This window comes from Doryrhamphus excisus, linkage group LG14 (assembly GCF_037039965.1).
Source record: "Doryrhamphus excisus strain RoL-2023G ecotype Guam linkage group LG14, RoL_Dexc_Guam_v1.1, whole genome shotgun sequence".
NCBI lineage: Eukaryota > Metazoa > Chordata > Actinopteri > Syngnathiformes > Syngnathidae > Doryrhamphus > Doryrhamphus excisus.
This window is the reverse complement of record NC_136370.1, coordinates 15,227,757-15,249,556: the sequence shown is the minus strand read 5'-3', so window position 1 is coordinate 15,249,556 and position 21,800 is coordinate 15,227,757. Positions and strand designations below refer to the sequence as shown.

Below are 21,800 nucleotides of genomic sequence, written 5' to 3'. Positions count from 1 at the left end.
GGGGGGGGGGGGGTACAGAGGTTGTGACCTTTCTTAAAGATTCACAAGGAAAGCTTGACCTTTGGATTTCAAGCTTTTCCTCCCTGCGGTTGCCTGTCTGCCCTTCGCACGTTATGTGCGCCAGCAGGAAGGATCATTCCATCTGTTACGTTATAGATGCCCCCCCCCATCACTTACTCCCAACCGTGTGGTGCCCAGGGTCTGATAAAAGCGGATAAGGGGCTCTAAATTCTAATACAGCCCTGACAGTCACATTCGCCATTCCTGCACGCAAATTTTGTACAGAAGAAAAAGATAAATAAATTGAAAAAAGATGACAGAATTTATGATTTCCTGCCTTCAAACTCTTGATTCAATAAAAAAAGCCAAGAAAAACAACTGGTAATAGGAGGATTGTTCTTTTTAGAAATTGCCTAAGAGCTCAAATCAGGGACAATAAATAATTGTTGTTTATCTTTTCTTTCCATGCACCCCCTATCATTTTAGACTTGGAATTACCCAGTGTGGTTATTGTAATGTCAGCAGTGGGAACATACATTTGATGACAAGCAGTTGGAGGTAGTTGCAGGCATTCACATTTTGCTGCTAAATGGGTAAAGAAAATAAAATTATTGGTTCAAATTATTTTCTGGCATATGCCAAACACTCACCACAGAGCGCCCAACCTTTTATATTGCACGGTATTGTTACCACAGAGGACTGTATCCAGAAAAATGAAAAGATATCAATATATATATACTGCTAGTTTTATGTTGACATTCTGATTTCTGAACATTCATTCATTCATTTTTTTTTTTCCTCATAAGGGTCGCGGGGGGGTGCTGGAGCCTATCCCAGCTGTCTTCAGGCAGGAGGCTGGGTACACCCTGGATTGGTCGCCAGCCAATCACAGGGCACATATAGACAAACAACCATTCACACTCACATTCATACCTATGGACAATTTGGAGTCGCCAATTAACCTAGCATGTTTTTGGAATGTGGGAGGAAACCGGAGTACCCGGAGAAAACCCACGCATGCACAGGGAGAACATGCAAACTCCACACAGAGATGGCCGAGGGTGGAATTGAACTCAGTTCTCCTAGCTGTGAGGCCTCCGCGCTAACCACTCATCCGCCGTGCAGCCACTTGTATGAGTTAAATTGACAAATATTACGTTAATGCTGACTAAATAGAAAATATGATGTTCAAAACCTTTTCATCATATTCTAGTACACTACAATGTCTAAACCCCACAGCTGCAAGATGTTCCCTCCGTGTCACGCGTCCCAAGGGAGCCCTTCATCATCATTGTTGTCCTCACTTCTAGACATCCAAGAGTGACAAACTATTATTGCGTGTAAATAAACGAACATTGCGAAGACAAACGGAGCAAGTCTACATGCTGGTGCCGATCAAGTGTTTGTGTCTGTTTATTTGTGTTTGGGTTCGTGGCAATGTAACGTTGGGGGGGACCACCAGGAGGTTGGTTTCCAGGAACAGTAGAAAATGCTGGTGTTTTCATCTCCTCCATGGCTCATTTTTAATGTCTTCTATGCCATTTAAGGTCGTGTCAGCACACAAGGATGTGGCCTCCTTCTATTTATGCCTCATCCAAATATGCGGCCCGTGCAGGTCATGGGCAAACCGCACATTATGGCTTTGATGAGCTCCCGATTTAGAGCAAATAAATCGTAACGATTCAATGATTGAATCTAGTTTTGCAGCACTTGATCAATGACAATATAAATAATCAATCGATTTTCAGTAAGTCACAAGAACTCTAGTCGTTTTGATCCCCAAAAGACAAGAGTCAGTATTTACAGCTTAAGCATTCATTCATTCATTTTCTACCGCTTTTTCCTCACGAGGATCGCAGGGGATGCTGGAGCCTATCCCAGCTGTCTATGGGCGAGAGGCGGGGTACACCCTGGACTGGTCGCCAGCCAATCACAGGGCACATATAGACAAACAACCATTCACACTCACATTCATACCTATGGACAATTTGGAGTCGCCAATTAACCTAGCATGTTTTTGGAATCGGCTGGAATCGAACTCGGGTCCCCTAGCTGTGAAGCCTGCACGCTAACCACTCGTCTGCCATGCAGCCCTTTCTCATATAGATATAAGATAGTAAGTCAATATGATGCAGTACAGGTGGACACATTTTTACAATAATACCTTCCAGAGTGAATAAAAAGTGAGCATTATTTCTGTAAAGACAGAATTCTAGAACATACATGACATGGCCGAGGGTGGAATTGAACCCTGGTCTCCTAGCTGTGAGGTCTGCACGCTAACCACTAGGCCACCGTGCCACCCCACAGCTTAAGCAGTTCTATCCAAATAGAAGTATTGACTGAAGCAGTGGCAGAGGTTAATCAGGAACATCGGTCACTTTTTCCTACTGTTTGATTTCGGAACATTGTCTTGCCGCTATTCACAATGTCCCGTCTTGGATTTAAAAGATTAACGGATCAACTTTGCTTCCCCAAAACTCAAAGTACTACATCAAGGTTGTGTGGCGGCATGTGTCAGTACTCCCGATGTAGTAATATTCCCATAAGCCTCACTAGTTGTTGTTGTTGTGTTGAGTCTAATGATTATACACCAAACATTGCGGTGGGTGTGATCACGTCTCAGCAGGGAATGAAGACCACATGTGCACATGCCATCATCGCACATCTTTCATACCATCACAAAGCTTTGGCGTTAAAAAAATAGAACGCACTTGTTGAGTTTTGCTTATTTCGGTTTGTGGTGTGTTTAGTTCCTCATGCCAGGTCTACTTGACATTGGACCACAGATATATTAAACAGTGTGCTGCAGTAAATACTACAACTGTAATAAAAAACATATTACGCTCATTTTTAGACCCTTTGTACTGAGTCGGGGTCTCCTATAGAGCTGCTACACACAATAACCCACACAGAAAACTGTTCACATTTTGCAGAGTCGGCACCTATTCCAGCTGTATTTCCTTTTGATTTGTGCTTCCTGTTTCAATTGTGATGTGTGATTGGTCACATACCCAAAGTGCATCCTAACTATGAACCATATAAGGAAGTCCGGCCCATTTGACATCACAAAGGGGCAGTTTTACCACGCCTTTTGAATCCGAGCGCTTTCAACCATCCCAAACTTCTTTCAGGACTCACTTCCAAATGTGCAAACCTCATTATCGAAAACTTTGGCATTGTTTAACATGAGAATACAACATTCTAATTACATTTATAGGTCAGAAAAGTGGAAAAAGCATAATAGGCCTCCTTTAAGTAATATCTACTAATACATTGGTTTTCAAACTGGGGGGCAAAAATGAGATAAATCATCACTATAACCCAAAGTTTGTGGTAGGAGTAAATTCACTCGTCACAAGGCTAGGAAATGGTCAGATCCTGTCTCCATGATACCCAACAAGCTCATGAAAATATATATTGTCATAATATTCCTCGTCTCTCACTCAAACACAGGCATCATCATCATTTACAGTGGGATCTTGAACACTGCTGTGTTATTACGTTTGATTAATGTTCATGTTAAAGGTTAAATAACTGTTAATAGTTATCCTCCCTATCCGTGTGGAAGTGGTAAGTTTTTGGCTATTTAAATTGAAAGGAAATAACTTGAAGGCTACCGTTTAGGTCGCTAGCTCTCTAGTTTGCGAGTTAGCATGTGTCTCAAGACCCTGCTGTTGCGCAATATGTTGTAAATAAAAAGAGTATAAATGTGACTATAGTCGTGTTTTGTCATGTGTACAGGGCTCTAATAATGCTTTGTTCATTTTAATCTGAAAAAAATAATTTGTCTACCCACCAACTATATGTGGTTTCTTACGTTTTTATTATTTGCCGTTTTATTATTATTATTATATTTATTTATTTATTACTGATTGATTGATTTTCTTTATTCTTGATTTGTTTATTTATTTTTCATCTTATTTTGTGCAGAAAAATAAAAAATAAGATATTTGAGAACAGTGGAATGTTTTATCAGAGCTTTTCTTGTAGAAAATCGGAACCAAAGCAAAGTTTATTCATTTTTCTGTTTTTAATAAATGCATTTTTTTTTATTTGGAAAACCTGATGCAGCCCAGTCTCACCCAGACCCTAGCTCCAGTGGCCCCCAGGTAAATTGAGTTTGAGACCCCTGTGCTCGGACTTAGAAATGGCAAGAGTCAACACTATTTAGATGTTGGCGTTTAAAGCCAACAAATGTAAATACAGTAGCACCCACTCCTGGCATATTGCATTTTTATTACGTCAATCAAGATCTATCAACTATTCCAAGTGGTGCTGTTGTTCTAAATGAAACGAGTTTGCATGTTTCCGAAGTGTCACATCTGTATGACAGACGGCACATCACTGTGTGAACCTATTTTTCAGATTTGTGTCCGTCATTCTTCACAGTACAATAGAGGACATTTGGCAGGAGACATGAATGTTAGCGTGAGCGTTTTGTGGATTACATCAGTGGGAACAAGCAACAGTTCCTCACAATGATCATCATGTTCCCTTTTTTTCTTGTCGGGTGGACGGGACAAGCGGGACAGTAAACTCTGAGTGACCTGCCTGTGCATGTCGCTCCTCAAAAGTAGATGGAGCAAGCCACGTTTCCTTTTGACCAGACAGGGAGGTCACACACTCGAATACGCCGCCACGCCACAAAGCTTTTTCAGACACACACACACACACACATACACACACGGCTACCTCCAGTGACACCTCCGCCATGGCTCCACTCTAAGATGACCCCTCTATGAGCATTGTCACAGAATGTGCCTTTCACACGGGCGGGCGGCCAAAGCAAATAAACCAGCAACGTGCCAACTAACGAGGGCACCAACGGGGTCAGAGGGGGGTCCTGCCAGGAGGTGCCAGGAGTGACAGAGCTGAGGGACATGGTCACGCAAAGAAAACAAGCCCAGCAAGAGCTAGCCGGCCTTCTCACGCAGGGGCCCAGACATGTGTCTTGTCATGCAGCGGCGGCCCCATCACGCCAAATTAGGGCTGACGGAGGTAATAAAGCACGGGGAGGAGACGGGAAGATGAGTGGTGGCCTCAAAGTGAGAGGGGAGCGTTCATTGTTCACCTTTTAACAAAAAACAACTGTGCTCACCTCAGGAGTGGCAGGATGAAGAGCAGAACCATGTTCTTCACACGTGGCCTCCGTTAACCTTCAAAGAAATGTGGATGACAACCTGAGGGCTTGGATCATGAACATGAACATGAACGTGAACGTGAACGTGAACATGAAGATGAACATGAACATGAACATGAACATGAACATGAACATGAACATGAACATGAACATGAACATGAACGTGAACATGAACGTGAACGTGAACGTGAACGTGAACAGCATATCTGGTGATAACCTTCCAATTTCAGTATGTTCAAGTTTTCTACCGCTTATCCTCACAAGGGGGTGCTGGAGCCTATCCCAGCTGTCTTTGGGCGAGAGGCGGGGTACACCCTGGACTGGTCGCCAGCCAGCCAATCACAGGGCACATATAGACAAACAACCATTCACACTCACATTCATACCTATGGACAATTTGGAGTCACCAATTAACCTAGCATGTTTTTGGAATGTGGGAGGAAACCGGAGTACCCGGAAAAAACCCACGCATGCACGGGGAGAACATGCAAACTCCACACAGAGATGGCTGTGGGTGGAATTGAACTCGGGTCTCCTAACCACCTGGGTCTGCTAACCGTGCAGCCCCCTAACATTTATGATATAGAAAATCACCCACTGTGTGTGCACATATAGACAAACAACCATTCACACTCACATTCATACCTATGGACAATTTGGAGTCTCCAATTAATCTAACCTTTTATATATTAACCTTTGGAATGTGGGAGGAAACTTGATTGAACAGCAGGATAAACGGAATGATTTACATTTTCTAAGAATTATTTTTATATTATTTTTAGGATATGTAGTAAAAATAAAGGATACATGATGAAAATATTGATAGACAATGCAGAGTTGTCTTTTGCTTAAACAGAGCACATGGCTCCCTGCAAATGTATTTTTCCTCTCTCCAATTCTTGGCTGAACATAGTGACTCTGACTATGTGTGAAACGGAAAGTATGAACTTCAGTCATGCTAGCAGACGTAAAGTTAGACAAATATTACGTGTGCGTGTGGCTCACGGCTTGAAAGCATCTTCATGCCAGTGGTGGCTCGTGGTGGTCAAAAAACGCACGTGGAAAATGAAGACAGAAAAGTGACTGGTGGTGGTGACATAACGCTACATCATATGCGTATTGTTGATCATATGAGGTATTGGGATCAAAAAGAGTTGTACTAGAAATGTGCAAGTCATGGACGAGTCGTTGAAAAGGCGAGTGCTCGACAAAGAATTGACTCAAAAGGTACTCAATAAAGATTCAAGTTTCACTGATGCATGTGTCAGTTCCTGCAGGTTGTTCTTGACTTTCGATTCACACAGAAAACGTGGCTAAACGAGAAGTTCAACACCGTGACGTGTATCCGTTGTATCTACGACACCGTTGTATCTCCGTCGCAAAGCAAAATAAAAACCTTGCGAGTCGTCAGAGCCAATCTGAGACAACCTTTTGATGGTTTAAGTAGCTTTTTCCACAGGCAGCCATCCAGACAACTACGTCACCCACGGTGCTAAAGAAACACAAGTCAACAAATAAGTGACACACAACTTAACATCCCCACTGCATGGTCTGGGAAGTAAAAATAATAGTAAATGTTTTATCATATTGTACAACACACATCCTTTTTTCATGTACAATCCGAGTGTCTTATTCAGTAAAATAAAAAAAATCTGTAAAATTCTGCACAAGCACATGTAGCAATTTTTACACATAAATAAGACAAATAATTCCAGGTGGGCGGCACGGCGGCCGAGTGGTTAGCGCGCAGACCTCACAGCTAGGACACCAGGGTTCAATTCCACCCTCGGCCATCTCTGTGTAGAGTTTGCATGTTCTCCCCGTGCATGCGTGGGTTTTTCTCCGGGTACTCCGGTTTCCTCCCACATTCCAAAAACATGCTAGGTTAATTGGCGACTCCAAATTGTCCATAGGTATGAATGTGAGTGTGAATGGTTGTTTGTATATATGTGCCCTGTGATTGGCTGGCCACCAGTCCAGGGTGTACCCCACCTCCCGCCCGAAGACAGTTGGGATAGGCCCCAGCAACCCCCGCAACCCACGTGAGGAAAAAGCAGCAGAAAATGAATGAATGAATGAATAATTCCAGGTGGGCTGCTTAAACTGCTTAAGTAAGCTTAAACTAGTGTGTGTGTGTGTTTATCACACATGTAGTCTGCCACCTCTGGCCAATTTTGTTAACTCAATGCGGCCCGTGAGTCAACTATAGCTAAAAACACACCGAGTGACCAATCAGTGGAGGTGATCAGAGGAGGCCCAAGATCTCAGGCAGCCCTAATCCGTCAACTAAAATCAAATACGACACATCTCACCAGTGAAGTAGACCAGAAGATAAGCAACTCTTGGAGATGTGTCATCACCGAACATCATGCTGTTATCATTCATTCATCAACCTGCTGCCATATTCTTCAGCTGTTTCAGACAACTCTAATAGTATAGTCCCAGAAATCAAAGTACCAGGTCCAAACTTTCAACTGTAAGTTTATGAAAACTTACAAATTAGCATGCGCTGTTAAATACTTCCAGATGCTTACAGTGGAGTTGTTTACATTTTGTAGCATTTCAAATCATTAAATCATGTATTTGGAAAATGGCAGCAGCTCAGACGAGTCTTACCATGCATACTGTATGTATAAAAGAGCGTCTGCAGATTTGTGCACATTCAGCACTCAAATCCGTGCATGCTAAATGCCCGTCTACTGTAAGGATGACTTATTCTCCCCAACATTAATCCTATTCTCATTAAGTAACTGCACACCCCCTTTACTTTTTCCTCCTTTATCTTGGCGCTCAGCCTAAGACAACAAACAGACTAGCTAGTTTTCTTGCCTACTGCGTGTTTAAGCTGTCCTTGCAAACACTTCTAATAAGTCTTCACACAGTTATGTGTGTTATGTCCATATTATTACAATGAATACGCTTTAAGAAAATGTAGGAAGGTAGCATCATGGCACTTGTGTGGCTTTTATCAATTGTAAATTTGATTTTGTATATGCAATTTATAAGTGATCGCCTTGTGATGGGACTCAGAAAGACTATTTTGGAGCTAGCATGCAGCTAGATAAAGACCTGATGCTGCTGAAGGTTGTTAATATTCATTCATTCATTCATTTTCTACCGCTTATCCTCACGAGGGTCGTGTGGGTGCTGGAGCCTATCCCAGCTGTCTTCGGGTGAGAGGCGGGGTACACCCCGGACTGGTGGCCAGCCAATCACAGGGCACATATAGACAAACAACCATTCACACTCACATTCATACCTATGGACAATTTGGAGTCGCCAATTAACCTAGCATGTTTTTGGAATGTGGGAGGAAACCGGAGTACCCGGAGAAAACCCACGCATGCACGGGGAAAACATGCAACTCCACACAGAGATGGCCGGGGGTGGAATCAAACATGGGTCTCCTAGCTGACCTAGCTGACTAGACCACCGTGCACTCCAGAAAATAAAAAAAAACACTAAAATACAATTTTACAATACAACACCAGAGACTAATCGTTCCAGTCACAAAATGTCTATTTATAAAAAAAACTCCACACAGAGATGGCCGAGAGTGGGATTGAACTCCGGTCTCCTAGCTTTCTAAAGAAAGATAATGCGTCCTATCTTCAACTCACATCAGGACCCCCTAAGACCCAAGACACCATAGCATCAGATCATAGTTGGTCATTCCCAAAAGCACTATGAGGAGAAACCTAAATCATCTTGTCCCTATTCCATATAGGGATGCTGAGCGTGATGTGATGTTCCCTGCATTTAATCTCATCTGTTTGAATCCACATCAAAATTTTAAGACCAGTTGCAGGAATTTACATTTCGCACTGTTGGATCTTAAGGAAGAGCTCCAAAATGTAAAAAGAAATCTGACAACACTCTGCCTTCTTTAAGCCAGTGTACCATAAAATGATTACAAAGCTGTGATTTTGAAGACAGAAGAGCAATTAGTAATAATTACCGTATTTTCCAGACAATAAGTCACACTTTTTTTCACAGGTTGGCTGTTCCTGTGACTTATACTCCAGAGCGACTTATAAATGAAAAACCTGTTTATGTTACATAAACACTGGACGCCTTTTCTGTTCATGTTTATTTTTGTGTAGCTGAATAACCATTGAGGAGCTGCACGTCGGGCGAGTGGTTAGCGCACAGGCTTCACAGCTAGGAGACCAGAGTTCAATTCCACCCCCGTCCATCTCTGTGTGGAGTTTGCATGTTCTCCCCGTGCATGCGTGGGTTTTCTCCGGGTACTCCGGTTTCCTCCCACATTCCAAAAACATGCTAGTTTTTACCTGCAAAAAATGTGACTTATACTCCAGTGCAACTTATGTATGTTTTTTCTACCTAATTATGCATTTTTTGCCTTGTGCGACTTATACTCCGGAGCGCCTTATAGTCCAGAAAATACGGTAAGTATGTTTTCATGTCAGTAATAAAGTAATACCGTAGGTGTGAGACTGCATCATTGCTCTGAGGCGCTCAGGACCATGAATGAACTCATCCCTCGGTGTACTGCCCCACTCTTGTGGCAAAACCATCTACTCATCTGCAGAACTGGAGCAGTGAAGGTGGGGTGGGGTGGGGGGATAATGTGACCGCACACTGACCCGGCTTCATTTTCAGGATACTAAAATGCACCGAGCTGCTCATGCAGAACACATGGAGGTGCAAAAGAGAGGGAATCACGGAACTTTATCCGCCCAATTACACAATGAGGAGAGCAACCTGCTGCTAGTATCCATACTGCACGGAACACTCAGTGAGCCTGAGGCTGAGCCACTGGCCACAGCCTCCCCACCTGCAGGGCCTTGGAGAGACACAGACAAAGAGGAGCTCATCAGTAAAGAAAAAGCCATAAAAAAAAGCAGCAATGTCCTGTTTCATAACAAAGACGACGATCTAGTTCATCACAACAAACAGCAGCAAAACAAACACCATTAGCATGCACTGGGTTTAAAAAGCAGTCTAGTCAACTCATTAGGTGCATTGTCACGGTTTGCATGAAAACACTGTCTGGTTCAACCACTAACAAATTGTCTTGATAATTGTGGATTAATTTAGCTCATTCAAGGCAAGTGAAATGAGTGTAAAACAATGAAAGAAATGATGAAAATGTACAACATTGCTTGGACGAATGCCAGAAAACATACCCGAATATGACCTCATCATCTCAAATTCTCCATTTTAACCATTGTCAATATTCTGTTGGGTGGCACAGCGGTCGAGTGGTTAGCGCGCAGACCTCACAGCTAGGAGACCAGGGTTCAATTCCACCCTCGGGCATCTCTGTGTGGAGTTTGCATGTTCTCCCCGTGCATGCGTGGGTTTTCTCTGGTTTCCTCCCACATTCCAAAAACATGCGACTCCTAATTGTCCATAGGTATGAATGTGAGTGTGAATGGTTGTTTGTCTATATGTGCCCTGTGATTGGCTGGCCACCAGTCCAGAGTGTACCCCGCCTCTCGCCCGAAGACAGCTGGGATAGACAGTCGCTCCTTGCCATACATCATGCATCAAATTTAGCTCCTTCATTCTCGTTATTATTTAGCCCTGCTAAAATGAAAGGAAAGGTATTCAGACCAGCCATCTTAGCATGTTGTTTGGTCTAGAGACAGTGCCACTGAGGAAAAGACAGGAAACAGAACTGAATGTAGCAGAGATAAGGATGCTAAGGTTCTTATTGGGAGTGACCAGGATGGATAGGATCAGGAACGAGTACATTAAAGGGACATTACATGTTAGAGGCCTTGGAGATAAAGTCAGAGAGGCCAGACTGAGATGGTTCGGACATGTCCAGAGGAGAGATAATGAATATATTGGTAGAAGGATGCTGCGTTTAGAGCTAGCAGGTAGGAGGCGTAGAGGAGGTTTATGGATGTAATGAAGGAGAACATGAGGGTAGTTGGTAGGGTAGTGCCTCATGCAGACGTACTGTATCATCATTTCAGATTTCTGATAGTTATTGTGATTTTGTGAATAAATGTATGAAATCTATCGCACTATTTATGGTGATATTTCATATTTGTTGTTCTTACAGTAGGTGAGATTCTTAACAAAGTGTCCTTTTGATTAAGGCACCACAGATTCGGGGTCATCTGGAAGCCATTTCTCCTTGCACTCTCTCCCTCGTCTCATTTTAATCTCTCAGTACAGCTCCACACCCCCCTCCTCCACCCAAGCCCCCACCTCCCCACTCCCCGCTCCCCTGGGTAGCCGGAGTTCAGTGGCCGAGGTCCGTGCACGCCAGGCCGGCGTGGCACGCAAGCTCATCCCCGCTCGGCTCCCCAAGCACGCAAAAACTCTACGGGATTAGAAAGAAATATCTGTATACTGTACATAATACATGGCTGCTGTGCTGGGTGCCACGCAGTCAACTTCTATCACGCAGCCTGCACACTGTGGAAAGTGTCCAAACAGCAGGAATGTGCTGGGAAAAGATTGGAATTCAATTACTGCACTTAACTACTTAACAATAACACCAGAACTTGCTGTGTTTCTGGGGAGTCTATTACCGTGTCATCTTTCTTATTGACACATGAAAGTTCAGTTCGGTGACCATTAAAGGAATTAATCCTGGTCTCTGTTTTGCTTTTTCTTTGGATTTTGTAGCACTTTGGCAACACTTATTCTTAAATAAGGATTACCTTTAACATGGATGTTATAGAAGACTCTTAGAATAACAATGGAATTCAATTATTGCACTTTACTACTTAACTTTACTGTTATTCTGGTGTCTCAACAAGTATCTTTCTTTTATTTACGTTGAAATATTTGTATAAAACTTGCCCTACAATATCTTTATCTGTGATGTCAGAGGTCAATTCGGAGAGCCTGAAATGAATCATTGCCATGGTGTGTTTTGCTTTTTCTTTGACTTTTCCATAAAGATTGAGTAGGGACAGAAGACGAATATGACATGTTGACTAAAAACCTGACAAGGAAGTCAAATTTTCAAGTTGAATTTGCTTGTTTTTTGCAGTGCTCAATCAGTCAACATCATAATAACACTAAAATGTTGAGTTCAGGAAAAAACAGAAGAAAATAAAACCTTGCACTCATAAATCAGTCAGTCATAACAATAGTTATGATTGGACACATGATGAACATGATGATATATGGGCATGCTCAGGTACAAGCTGTGGGTGTGTATACAGTGAGTGGAAGGTGTATGACCAATCACAGCTGAGTTTAGTGGGAGGCGTGCCTGGAGGACGGCCGCGGGTGATGAAAATTCCAAAAACTGTTTGCGCGGGAGGCAGGAAACCCAAGAAAACACTGCAGGAAGAGGCGCAGAATCTGGAAGATCTACAAAGCTTTCTGTGCGGGTTGTCATAGCTGCTTTGTAGGAGTCCAGAACTCAATACAAAAGGCCCAGAAATTAGAATAGTAGGTCCACTTTAGGGTCATGCTACGGCACTCAATAGGATTCCGGTCAGGACTTTGACTAGGCCGATCCAAAGTCTTCATTTTGTTTTTCTTCAGTCATTCAGAGGTGGACTTTCTGGTGTGTTTTGGATCATTGTGCTGCTGCAGAACCCTTTTGGATTTTTTGAGAGACGGCAGAATTTATGCTTCCATTTATCGTAGTAAGTCTTTCAGGTCCTGAAGCAGCAAAACAGCCCAGACCATCACACTACCACCACCATATTTTTCACATCACTGTAGAAAATATTTGTCATGATCTATCTCTGCATGTTTAGAGAATGTGTTACAATATGTATATAAGAAGTATCAAAAGGCTATTTTTACACTTGCGTGACTACTAAAGAGGTTATAGAACTCAAACCCAAATATTCAGCAAAAACACTTTTTTTTTTGGAAGATCTTTAATCATTCCTAACCTTTTCCAAAGTGCTTGTCTCTCTTTTTTTTTTCTTCATTTGACACAACTGAAAGAAATATTTCACAATAACCAGATTCTCTGGGCTTTTATTTGTTCCAAATGAACACGGGGCCCAGAGGCCTCAGTGACGTTGTAATTGAGCCAATCGTATATCAGGTTGCATGTACAGCCGCACGCGAACATTCATGGGTGCTTTGTAAAATTACTCGAGTTGGAAGCAAACTATGGCGCTCCGGCTTCAAATTGTGAATTTATTAGCGGGTTTTTAAGTACCGCAGCCAATAAAAATAGATGGAAAGTGACATTCCAACAGCGCGAGAGCATAAACTGACATTGTTTAAAGCAAAAATATTTAACATTTGTACTTAACCAGCACCACGTGAGGCCTTGATGTGTTCACATCAGTCGTGTGGGGTTGCTCCTTTTTTAAGCATGTAACAAAATACTACTTACTTGTGCCATTTAGAGCACTTGAAATGTTTTTTTCACACGCACAACAATCGCGTCTGACACTGACAATGTTCTCCGGTTAGCGTTTTTTTTTCAGAGCATTGTGGTCTGGCATCCAAAAAGACATGAGCATGTCCAAATGCCCGGTGGTTACCTCCTGGCTGTTTGAGGTGGTGTTTGCCCACAGGATGTTTTTGTTGGTGTGTTTACTGGTTTGTCTCTGTTGTTTTTGGAACCTGCTTTTTCTCAGTCGTCTCAGATCACCATTGCCAAAATGCTCCTATATTCAGTCGACACTACTTTTCCTGCGTCCCGCCAGCTCCCCGATTGCGTGTTGGCCCCCTGGCTTTGCTCTCACTCATACAAACCCCCCAACACGATCCAAAAAACCCGACCCCCTTTTCCCTCTTCCTTCCTCCCCCGTCGGTGCTGTGCGTGACAGTAGCTCACTGAGAAGTGGAAATGAGACTAGTAAACAATGATTAGCTCCAGAGCCAGAGCAGCCTAGTCTGCCATTGGTCTTGTCTCCACATTGTGACTGCCCCCACCCACTAGCACATAAAGCGTATGGAAGACCCCCCCGCCCCCTTCACACACACACACACACACACAGAGTGCCTTCAGCTAGAGTCAACGCCAGGTCAGGGGCAGCCTCTCCCTGCCAGGTTACAAGAGGTAATCACAGGCAAACACAGCAGCCACACGCAAAATGCACACATGACACCCCCCCCCCTCGCCACCGCCGCCTTCCCTCTCCCGTTGACTCCCCAACACCCTACCACCCGCTTCCCCAGCCACAAACCTGGCTCTAATTAGTGTGATGGGGATGCAAGTGGCCACATGTGTGCGAGAAGCAGACTCGGGCAAAGAAAGGATGAGGAGGAGGAGGAGGATGGGGGGGCGGGATTCTCCCCCTTAGGAATAGAAAAGAAGTAGTCATCCCCAGTGCTATGTGTCTGGTTAACCCAGGAATCATTTTGGAGGCTTTAGTTCTTAGCCACGCCACATTTTCAAACACAAACGCTGGCCGGGCTTGGAACTACAGCAACTTGATATCTTTAAATTCCTCCTTTGGGACATTTAACATGAAAGAATGACACATTTCCTGTTTGTTGACATAATTTAGGCATGATGTATATAACACAGTTGCCCTTAATTAAAAGCAAATGTTTTACAGCATGCCTACATGAGGGGTTAAATACATCTGTGCACTGTATCTAAATAGTTGATATACTAAGTCAGAGCGAGCCAACTAAACTTCTCTGTTCTATGATGTGACCTCATGTCTCATGCAAAATTACAGAATGTACAGAATGTATGTGCAGCATAAAAAGATGATGTAGCAAAGTCAGATATGAATATTGAATGGCTTGTCTGCACAGAATTACAGTCTGTTTATTGTGTCAGCTCTAAATGATGATGTGGGGGGGGGGGGGGTTTGAAACATATTGGTGTGCTTCTATGCTTGTTTGATATTGTATGTATCTTTTTTTTAAGTGGCATTATTCCCGGTATTAAAATTAATCATTAAGAGTGTTGATATTAATGCACTTTTAACCCACATTTAGAACCAAAATGTATTTGAGACTACTGATTTTTCTAGTGTTTAGTTTTAGACTAGCCTACCACTTAAGCCACATTTAATAAGCAGCTGCATGCATTTAATCCAGGCATCTTTTCAACACCCCCGGAGTTCAGATCCAAACTATTGTCATAATAAATCAGTCGTCCACTGTGCACAAATTAACTCAAATTGGAAACTCCACTAAAAGTTACACAAACCGTTTTTACTTTTTTTTTTCAAGCCATGCTGCACATAATGAGTCTTCCGCAGCAGAAGAAAAGTAAAGAAAAAAAAAAAAGTCGCACATTGAGAAATGAAAGCGCTGCCAGTCCTCCAATCAGTAAGACAAATTGGCGCGACACGTTTCCTTCTGCATCGGTCACCAGTTGCTGTCTGCTGACTGACTGGCTGGCTGACTGACTGGCTTCTCTTCAGTGGCGCTCCTTCCTGCCTGCTGCCTGCGCGCTACTGTTGCGTCCGCTCACGGGTGCGCGCTTCCCTCCGAGAGATAATGTAGTGGGGGTCTGCAGGACTTCCACAATGGGAGGAGTATGAAATGTATCCTGAGCCCTGCCCACTAACAGCAAAATATATAAGAAGGTGGAGGAAGGACAAGGCAGCCACTCAAACCTTAAATCATCTGCAAAAAAAAAAAAAAAAAAAAACTTCAACTCAACTCTTTTAATAGATTTTTTTTTCCAGTGGGCCCTCAATATAATAAAGACAGTGGCATTTGAGTAACTTTGATGATATTTTTGTCTCATCTGATATGGAAAAAAGAGATTCATTTTGTTCTATAAAGCTAAAAAGTACATTTTGAGCAGAAAAGTATTTTTTTTTCTTCTTGGAAGGTGTGTCAGAATATTTGTCCCGATGACAGCGGACGCTGACTTTGCTGTGAAGAGCAGCAGCAGCATCATGCGAGAATGGAGCGGACAGGTCCAGCCTGCTCTGGTTGCATCTTTTATCTTCCTCTTCTGCTTGGAAGCCTGCCTCTGGTTCAGGAACCTGAGGCTTAAGAGAAGGCTGCCGGGACCCTTCGCCTGGCCCTTAGTGGGCAACGCCATGCAGCTGGGTCAGATGCCTCACATCACCTTCACCAAACTAGCCAAGAAATACGGTAATGTATACCAGATACGGCTGGGTTGCAGTGACATCGTGGTGCTGAACGGAGACAAGGCGATACGTCAGGCTCTGATACAGCACAGCAAGGAGTTTGCCGGCAGACCGAACTTTCACTCCTTCCAGATGATCTCTGGAGGCAGGAGCCTGACATTTACTAATTACAGCAAACAGTGGAAGGCGCAGAGGAAAATCGCCCAGTCCAGCCTGAGAGCCTTCTCCTCTGCAAACAGTCAGACCAAGAAAGCCTTTGAGCAACACGTTATGGCCGAGGCGATGGAACTGGTGCGGGTGTTCTTGCATCACAGCAAAGATGGACAGTATTTTGACCCTTCTCATGAGTGCACGGTCGCCGCTGCTAACGTCATGTGCGCTCTCTGCTTCGGGAGACGATACGGCCACAACGATGTGGAGTTCAGGACAATGTTGGCGAGGTTGAACATATTCGGTGAGACCGTCGGAGCAGGCAGCTTAGTGGACGTCATGCCCTGGCTGCAGTCCTTCCCCAACCCGGTTCGCAGTATCTACAAGAACTTCAAAAACGTCAACAAGGAGTTCTTCAACTATGTGAAAGATAAAGTGGTGGAGCACAGAAAGTCCTTCAGTCCGAATGTGACCCGAGACATGAGCGACGCCATCATCAACGTGATCGAGCATGGAAAAGAGAGCGGCCTATCAAAAGACTTTGTCGAAGCAACGGTGACAGATCTAATCGGGGCAGGCCAAGACACCATATCCACCATGATGCATTGGATCATCCTGGTCCTCGTCAAATATCCGGAGGAACAAGCTAAGCTACACGACCTCATAGACAAAGTAGTCGGTCCAGACAGACTCCCTTCAACAGAAGATCGCATCAGCTTAGCATACCTGGACGCCTTCATCTACGAGACCATGCGCTTCACCAGCTTCGTCCCACTCACCATACCGCATTCCACCACCTCAGACGTCATCATCGAAGGTCTCAACATCCCTAAAGACACGGTGGTCTTCATCAACCAGTGGTCCGTCAACCATGACCCTCTGAAATGGAAGGACCCGCATATATTTGACCCGTCACGCTTCCTGAATGAAAACGGGGCCCTGGATAAAGACATCATTAACAATGTTATGATTTTCTCAACAGGTAAGAGGCGCTGCATTGGTAACCAGATCGCCAAGGTCGAAGTCTTTTTATTCACAGCCGTCTTGTTGCACCAGTGTAGCTTAGCCAGCGACCCCTCTCAGCCTGTCACTCAGGACTGCTCCTACGGGCTCTCACTGAAGCCTCTCAGATACTGTATCAGCGCCAAGCTCAGAGCAAAATTACTTGACTTGGTTTCCCCGGCGTAAGCTGCATGCGCTAACACTGTGACTTAATTAAAGGGCCAGCACAGAATTCCCCATCAGTGACATTTAACAGTATAAGATCCTCTTATTTAATATATTTAAACATGCGTTGTTGTTGAGAGTTTCATGTGGAAGCTGTAATATTATAGAGGAAGAATTCAGGTTCATGGTATTAATGCAAGAAGTTCTCCAAACTTGATCGATTTTTGTACATAAAGAGTCGAATGTTTGTTTTGCATGAGCATGTACATGTAGCTACATCCCTCAAATGTCCATTTAAACTAACGTTGTAATGTATTGTGAATATTAGTCACTTGTCTCTATTGTGTTATTTAGGAATACATACCAGTGTTTTGTATGACAATAAATGTTATCTATCTCACTATCTACTGTATTCAAAGCATGTGAAAACATTAAATGGGTGATGATGAAAGGGAAAAAAAGATTCTGTCATCAAGGAGCATCAGAGAAAATGTGCATAAACTTTTTTTTTTTTTTTTTTCTGCGGCAAGTGTTCCCCCGAGCGCCGCTTGCCAAACACCGTTCCCTTCAGTACACACATTGCAGATGTGCGCCATGTTTTTGTTTTTTTTTTTCCCATGAGGCATTACCACGACCATGTTTGTTTACAAGGTTTTCAAAGCTACACGGATGTTCCTGCGCCCTCTTTATTCCTGCACGCTCGGTGCATGTTTATCTTTTGTAACTACTCAGCGGGGCTTCGTGTGTTGGCTTTATATGATGAAAAAAATAAGCTATATCTGAAATGAATATTAACAATAAAACCTGTCAACAATCTGATGTTTTCTGTGTCTGGATTTGATTTCATGTTATTCTTTGTAATTAGATGAAGTCCCACAACAGAGAGTGAAGCTAGCGCATCTTTGACTTCCACATCAAGTGGTGTTTTATGTAGGCCATCCTATCACACATGTGGTAACAATATGATACCACCATTTGTTTAGATGTTTGTTATTACTCGTTGGTTTTAAGTGAAACAAACCTTGATTTGAGGCCGCATATCACCAAACCACAAACTAATGAGTTTTTAAATTACACAAGCACTCCCATCCACACATGTTTGAGTCCTGTGCGCTCAACTCTGTTCAATAGAGACGGAATCAAAACAGCTGCAGCACTGCAGAAATACTGAGGTCATTTCAGCTAGCATGATATTCAATCATAGAATCATCATCCTGCAGTGTTTATTCATTAAGTGCAAATAATCATCAATTATAATGTATAATATTAAAGAGTTTACAGGACATCATTTCCTAGACAAACACCTTTCATTCTGTGTTTTTCTTGCAATAAACCATAAAATTGTGTGAAGCATCTCCTCTGCTTTGCTATTAGTCAACAAGGGACGCTAATGCAAAAAGGCCCAAGTAGGACTAAGGTCTGCAAACTGCGGTCAAAATGGGAGGGATGAAACCTTTTTTTAAAAAAAAAAAAAAAAAAAAAAAAACCTGAGTCGAGGACCCCTCCCACCATAGGGATACATATAAGTGAAGGCTTGAATCAGCTTTCTTTCAAAGTGGTCATCCGAAGACGATCTGAACCACAGCTAGCTGCTCAGCCTAATGGAGCTCTTGTTATGAACTGCGGCGGAGGGGCTGAGAGACTCGGAGTTCTGCTTGGAGTCCTCTATTTTGTCAGGATCGTGATAAATGACCACATGGAGGAAGGCCTTGGATGGGAATATATTAATTAGAGTTCAACTTCTTGGAATGCTTTAAAAGTGTTACGTTAATTTAGATTTTTGGGACTGACAAATAGAGAATAATAATAATAATAATAATAATAATAATAATACCATGGCTCAAGTTGATGCTGAGTTTGCAGTGAAGAGCAGCAGCCTCACGAGAGAATGGAGCGGACAGGTCCAGCCTGCTCTGGTTGCATCTTTTATTTTTCTTATGTGTCTGGAAGCTGGTCTGTGGATGAGGAACCTTTGGCTCAAGAGAAAACTGCCGGGACCCTTTGCTTGGCCCTTAGTGGGCAACGCCATGCAGCTGGGTCAGATGCCTCACATCACCTTCACCGAACTAGCCAAGAAATACGGTAATGTATACCAGATACGGCTAGGTTGCAGTGACATCGTGGTGCTGAACGGAGACAAGGCGATACGTCAGGCTCTGATACAGCACAGCAAGGAGTTTGCCGGCAGACCAAACTTTGTGTCTTTTCAATGTGTCTCAGGAGGGAAAGGCATGACTTTCACTAATTACAGCAAAGAGTGGAAGATGCACAGGAAAATTGCTCAGTCCACCATCAGAGCGTTCTCATCTGCCAACAGCCAAACCAAAAAATCTTTTGAGCAGCAAATTGTAGCCGAAGCGAAGGAACTGGTTGAGATTTTCCTGAAACTGGGTTCTCACGGCCGGTATTTTAACCCCGCCCACGAACTGACAGTAGCTGCTGCTAATGTGATTTGTGCTTTGTGCTTCGGAAAACGTTACGGACACGATGATGCCGAGTTCCGAGCCTTGTTACAGAGAGTAGACGGTTTTGGACAGACTGTTGGAGCTGGAAGCTTGGTGGATGTGATGCCATGGCTTCAGTGTTTCCCTAACCCTGTCCGCAGTGTCTTCAAGAACTTCAAGAACCTCAACGAGGAGTTCTTTGGGTTTGTTCAGAATAAGGTAGAAGAACACAGAAAGACTTTCGATCCAGAAGTAACCCGGGATATGAGTGACGCCATTATCGGTGTCATTGACAAACCCGAATGTGACAACAGTCTGAGTAAAGGCCACACTGAGGGGACAGTGTCGGATCTCATTGGCGCGGGTCTGGATACGGTTTCCACTGCTCTTGACTGGATCCTGCTACTCTTGGTGAAACACCCTGACATTCAAACAGAGCTTCACCAGCTCATTGACAAGGTGGTAGGACCAAGTAGGCTCCCCTCCGTGGAGGACAGAGGTCACCTGGCCTACCTGGATGCCTTCATCTACGAAACAATGCGCTTCACCAGTTTTGTGCCCGTCACCATCCCCCACTCGACAACCTCAGACGTCACAATCGAGGGTCTCCGCATTCCAAAAGACACGGTGGTCTTCATCAATCAGTGGTCCATCAATCATGACCCCCTGAAGTGGAAGGACCCTCACATATTTGACCCCTCACGCTTCCTTGACAAAAACGGCTCCCTGGACAAGGATCTCACTAATAATGTTATGATCTTCTCAGCAGGGAAGAGAAGATGCATCGGAGACCAGATTGCCAAGGTGGAGATCTTTTTAATCTTTGCCATCCTTCTTCAGCAATGTCACTTTGAAAAATGTCCCGATGACGACTTGTCCTTAAATTGCTCTTACGGTTTAACACTGAAGCCTTTAGATTTTAACATAACTGCCAAACCCAGAGGAGAGACACTTCCTGGTCGATAAGAACATCTTCAAACAAAGGAATGTCAACTAATATAAGCTAATTGTGATGTAAGCTAAGACTGTATCATTCGTCCCCTAGAGGGTTTGTATGCATGTATGCTTTGGACACCTTCCATATTGTATATCAAAACAAGGTGTTGTACTTAACGGTACATAATATACTTAAACGGTACAGTTATTGAAATAATCAGTGGTGTCTGCACTGTGAAGTGTATCTAATATTTTTATTCTTTTTTGTAGCAAATAAACCAATAAACCATAGTATTCTAGAGTAATATCTGTGAAGATTATCTTTGTAAACCAAGGATCTCACTGAATTGTGAAAGTGTATTTTGTATTATACTGTACATTGAGATTGGTGCAATATCTAAACCAGGGGTGGGCAAATATTTTGACTCGTGGGCCGCATTGATTTAACAAAATTGTCGGGGGGGGGGGGGGCAGAACATATATTCAACACACACACTATTTCATGCTTATAATTTTCCTTGAATTATTTGTCAAATTGTATCTGTAAAAGTGTTATACTATCTAGTATATGTATACTATACTATACTATATATATATATACTAGCTGTATGTTCTCATGTATCATTTTTCAGGAGCACTTTAAACATCAGACCACATCAAACTATGTAATTTAATACATAGTTTAATACTTAGAAAGCAACTGGCGGGCCGGATTCAAACGCTTGATGGCCCGCATGTGGCCCCCGGGCCGTAGTTTGCCCACCCCTGATGTAAACTATTGCCATACTTTTACTGATGTAAACCTGATAATGTCAACTTTGGAGTGCAACTGAAAGCTAAAATAAATAAACATATAGTACATGAACTTACAGGTGAAAAGGTGGTGTGTCAGTGGGGGCAGCCAGTATAAAAAAAAAAACAAAAAAAAGTCCAGCGAGGTCAAAGAGATATTAATAGCACTGGACGTCTGGTCCCAGAGTTGCTGTG

General features: G+C 43.2%; 2 protein-coding genes across 2 annotated transcripts; both read left to right on the top strand.

Annotated features, from left to right (window-relative positions):
- Positions 1-15,665: 15,665 nt before the first annotated feature.
- cyp1c1 (cytochrome P450, family 1, subfamily C, polypeptide 1) lies at positions 15,666-18,246 on the top strand. The gene has a single exon (XM_058090625.2). The coding sequence runs from the start codon at positions 15,874-15,876 to the stop codon at positions 17,452-17,454; it is 1,581 nt and encodes a 526-aa protein (XP_057946608.2). The 5' UTR covers positions 15,666-15,873; the 3' UTR covers positions 17,455-18,246.
- Positions 18,247-19,216: 970 nt separating this feature from the next.
- cyp1c2 (cytochrome P450, family 1, subfamily C, polypeptide 2) lies at positions 19,217-21,243 on the top strand. Its single transcript, XM_058090627.2, has one exon. It carries the CDS (start codon positions 19,269-19,271, stop codon positions 20,841-20,843), a length of 1,575 nt encoding a protein of 524 aa, XP_057946610.2. The 5' UTR covers positions 19,217-19,268; the 3' UTR covers positions 20,844-21,243.
- Positions 21,244-21,800: the final 557 nt, after the last annotated feature.

Excerpts from the sequence above, each read along its gene's own strand:
- cyp1c1 (XM_058090625.2), top strand. The coding sequence starts at position 15,874 with ATGACAGCGGACGCTGACTTTGCTGTGAAGAGCAGCAGCAGCATCATG.
- cyp1c2 (XM_058090627.2), top strand. The coding sequence starts at position 19,269 with ATGGCTCAAGTTGATGCTGAGTTTGCAGTGAAGAGCAGCAGCCTCACG.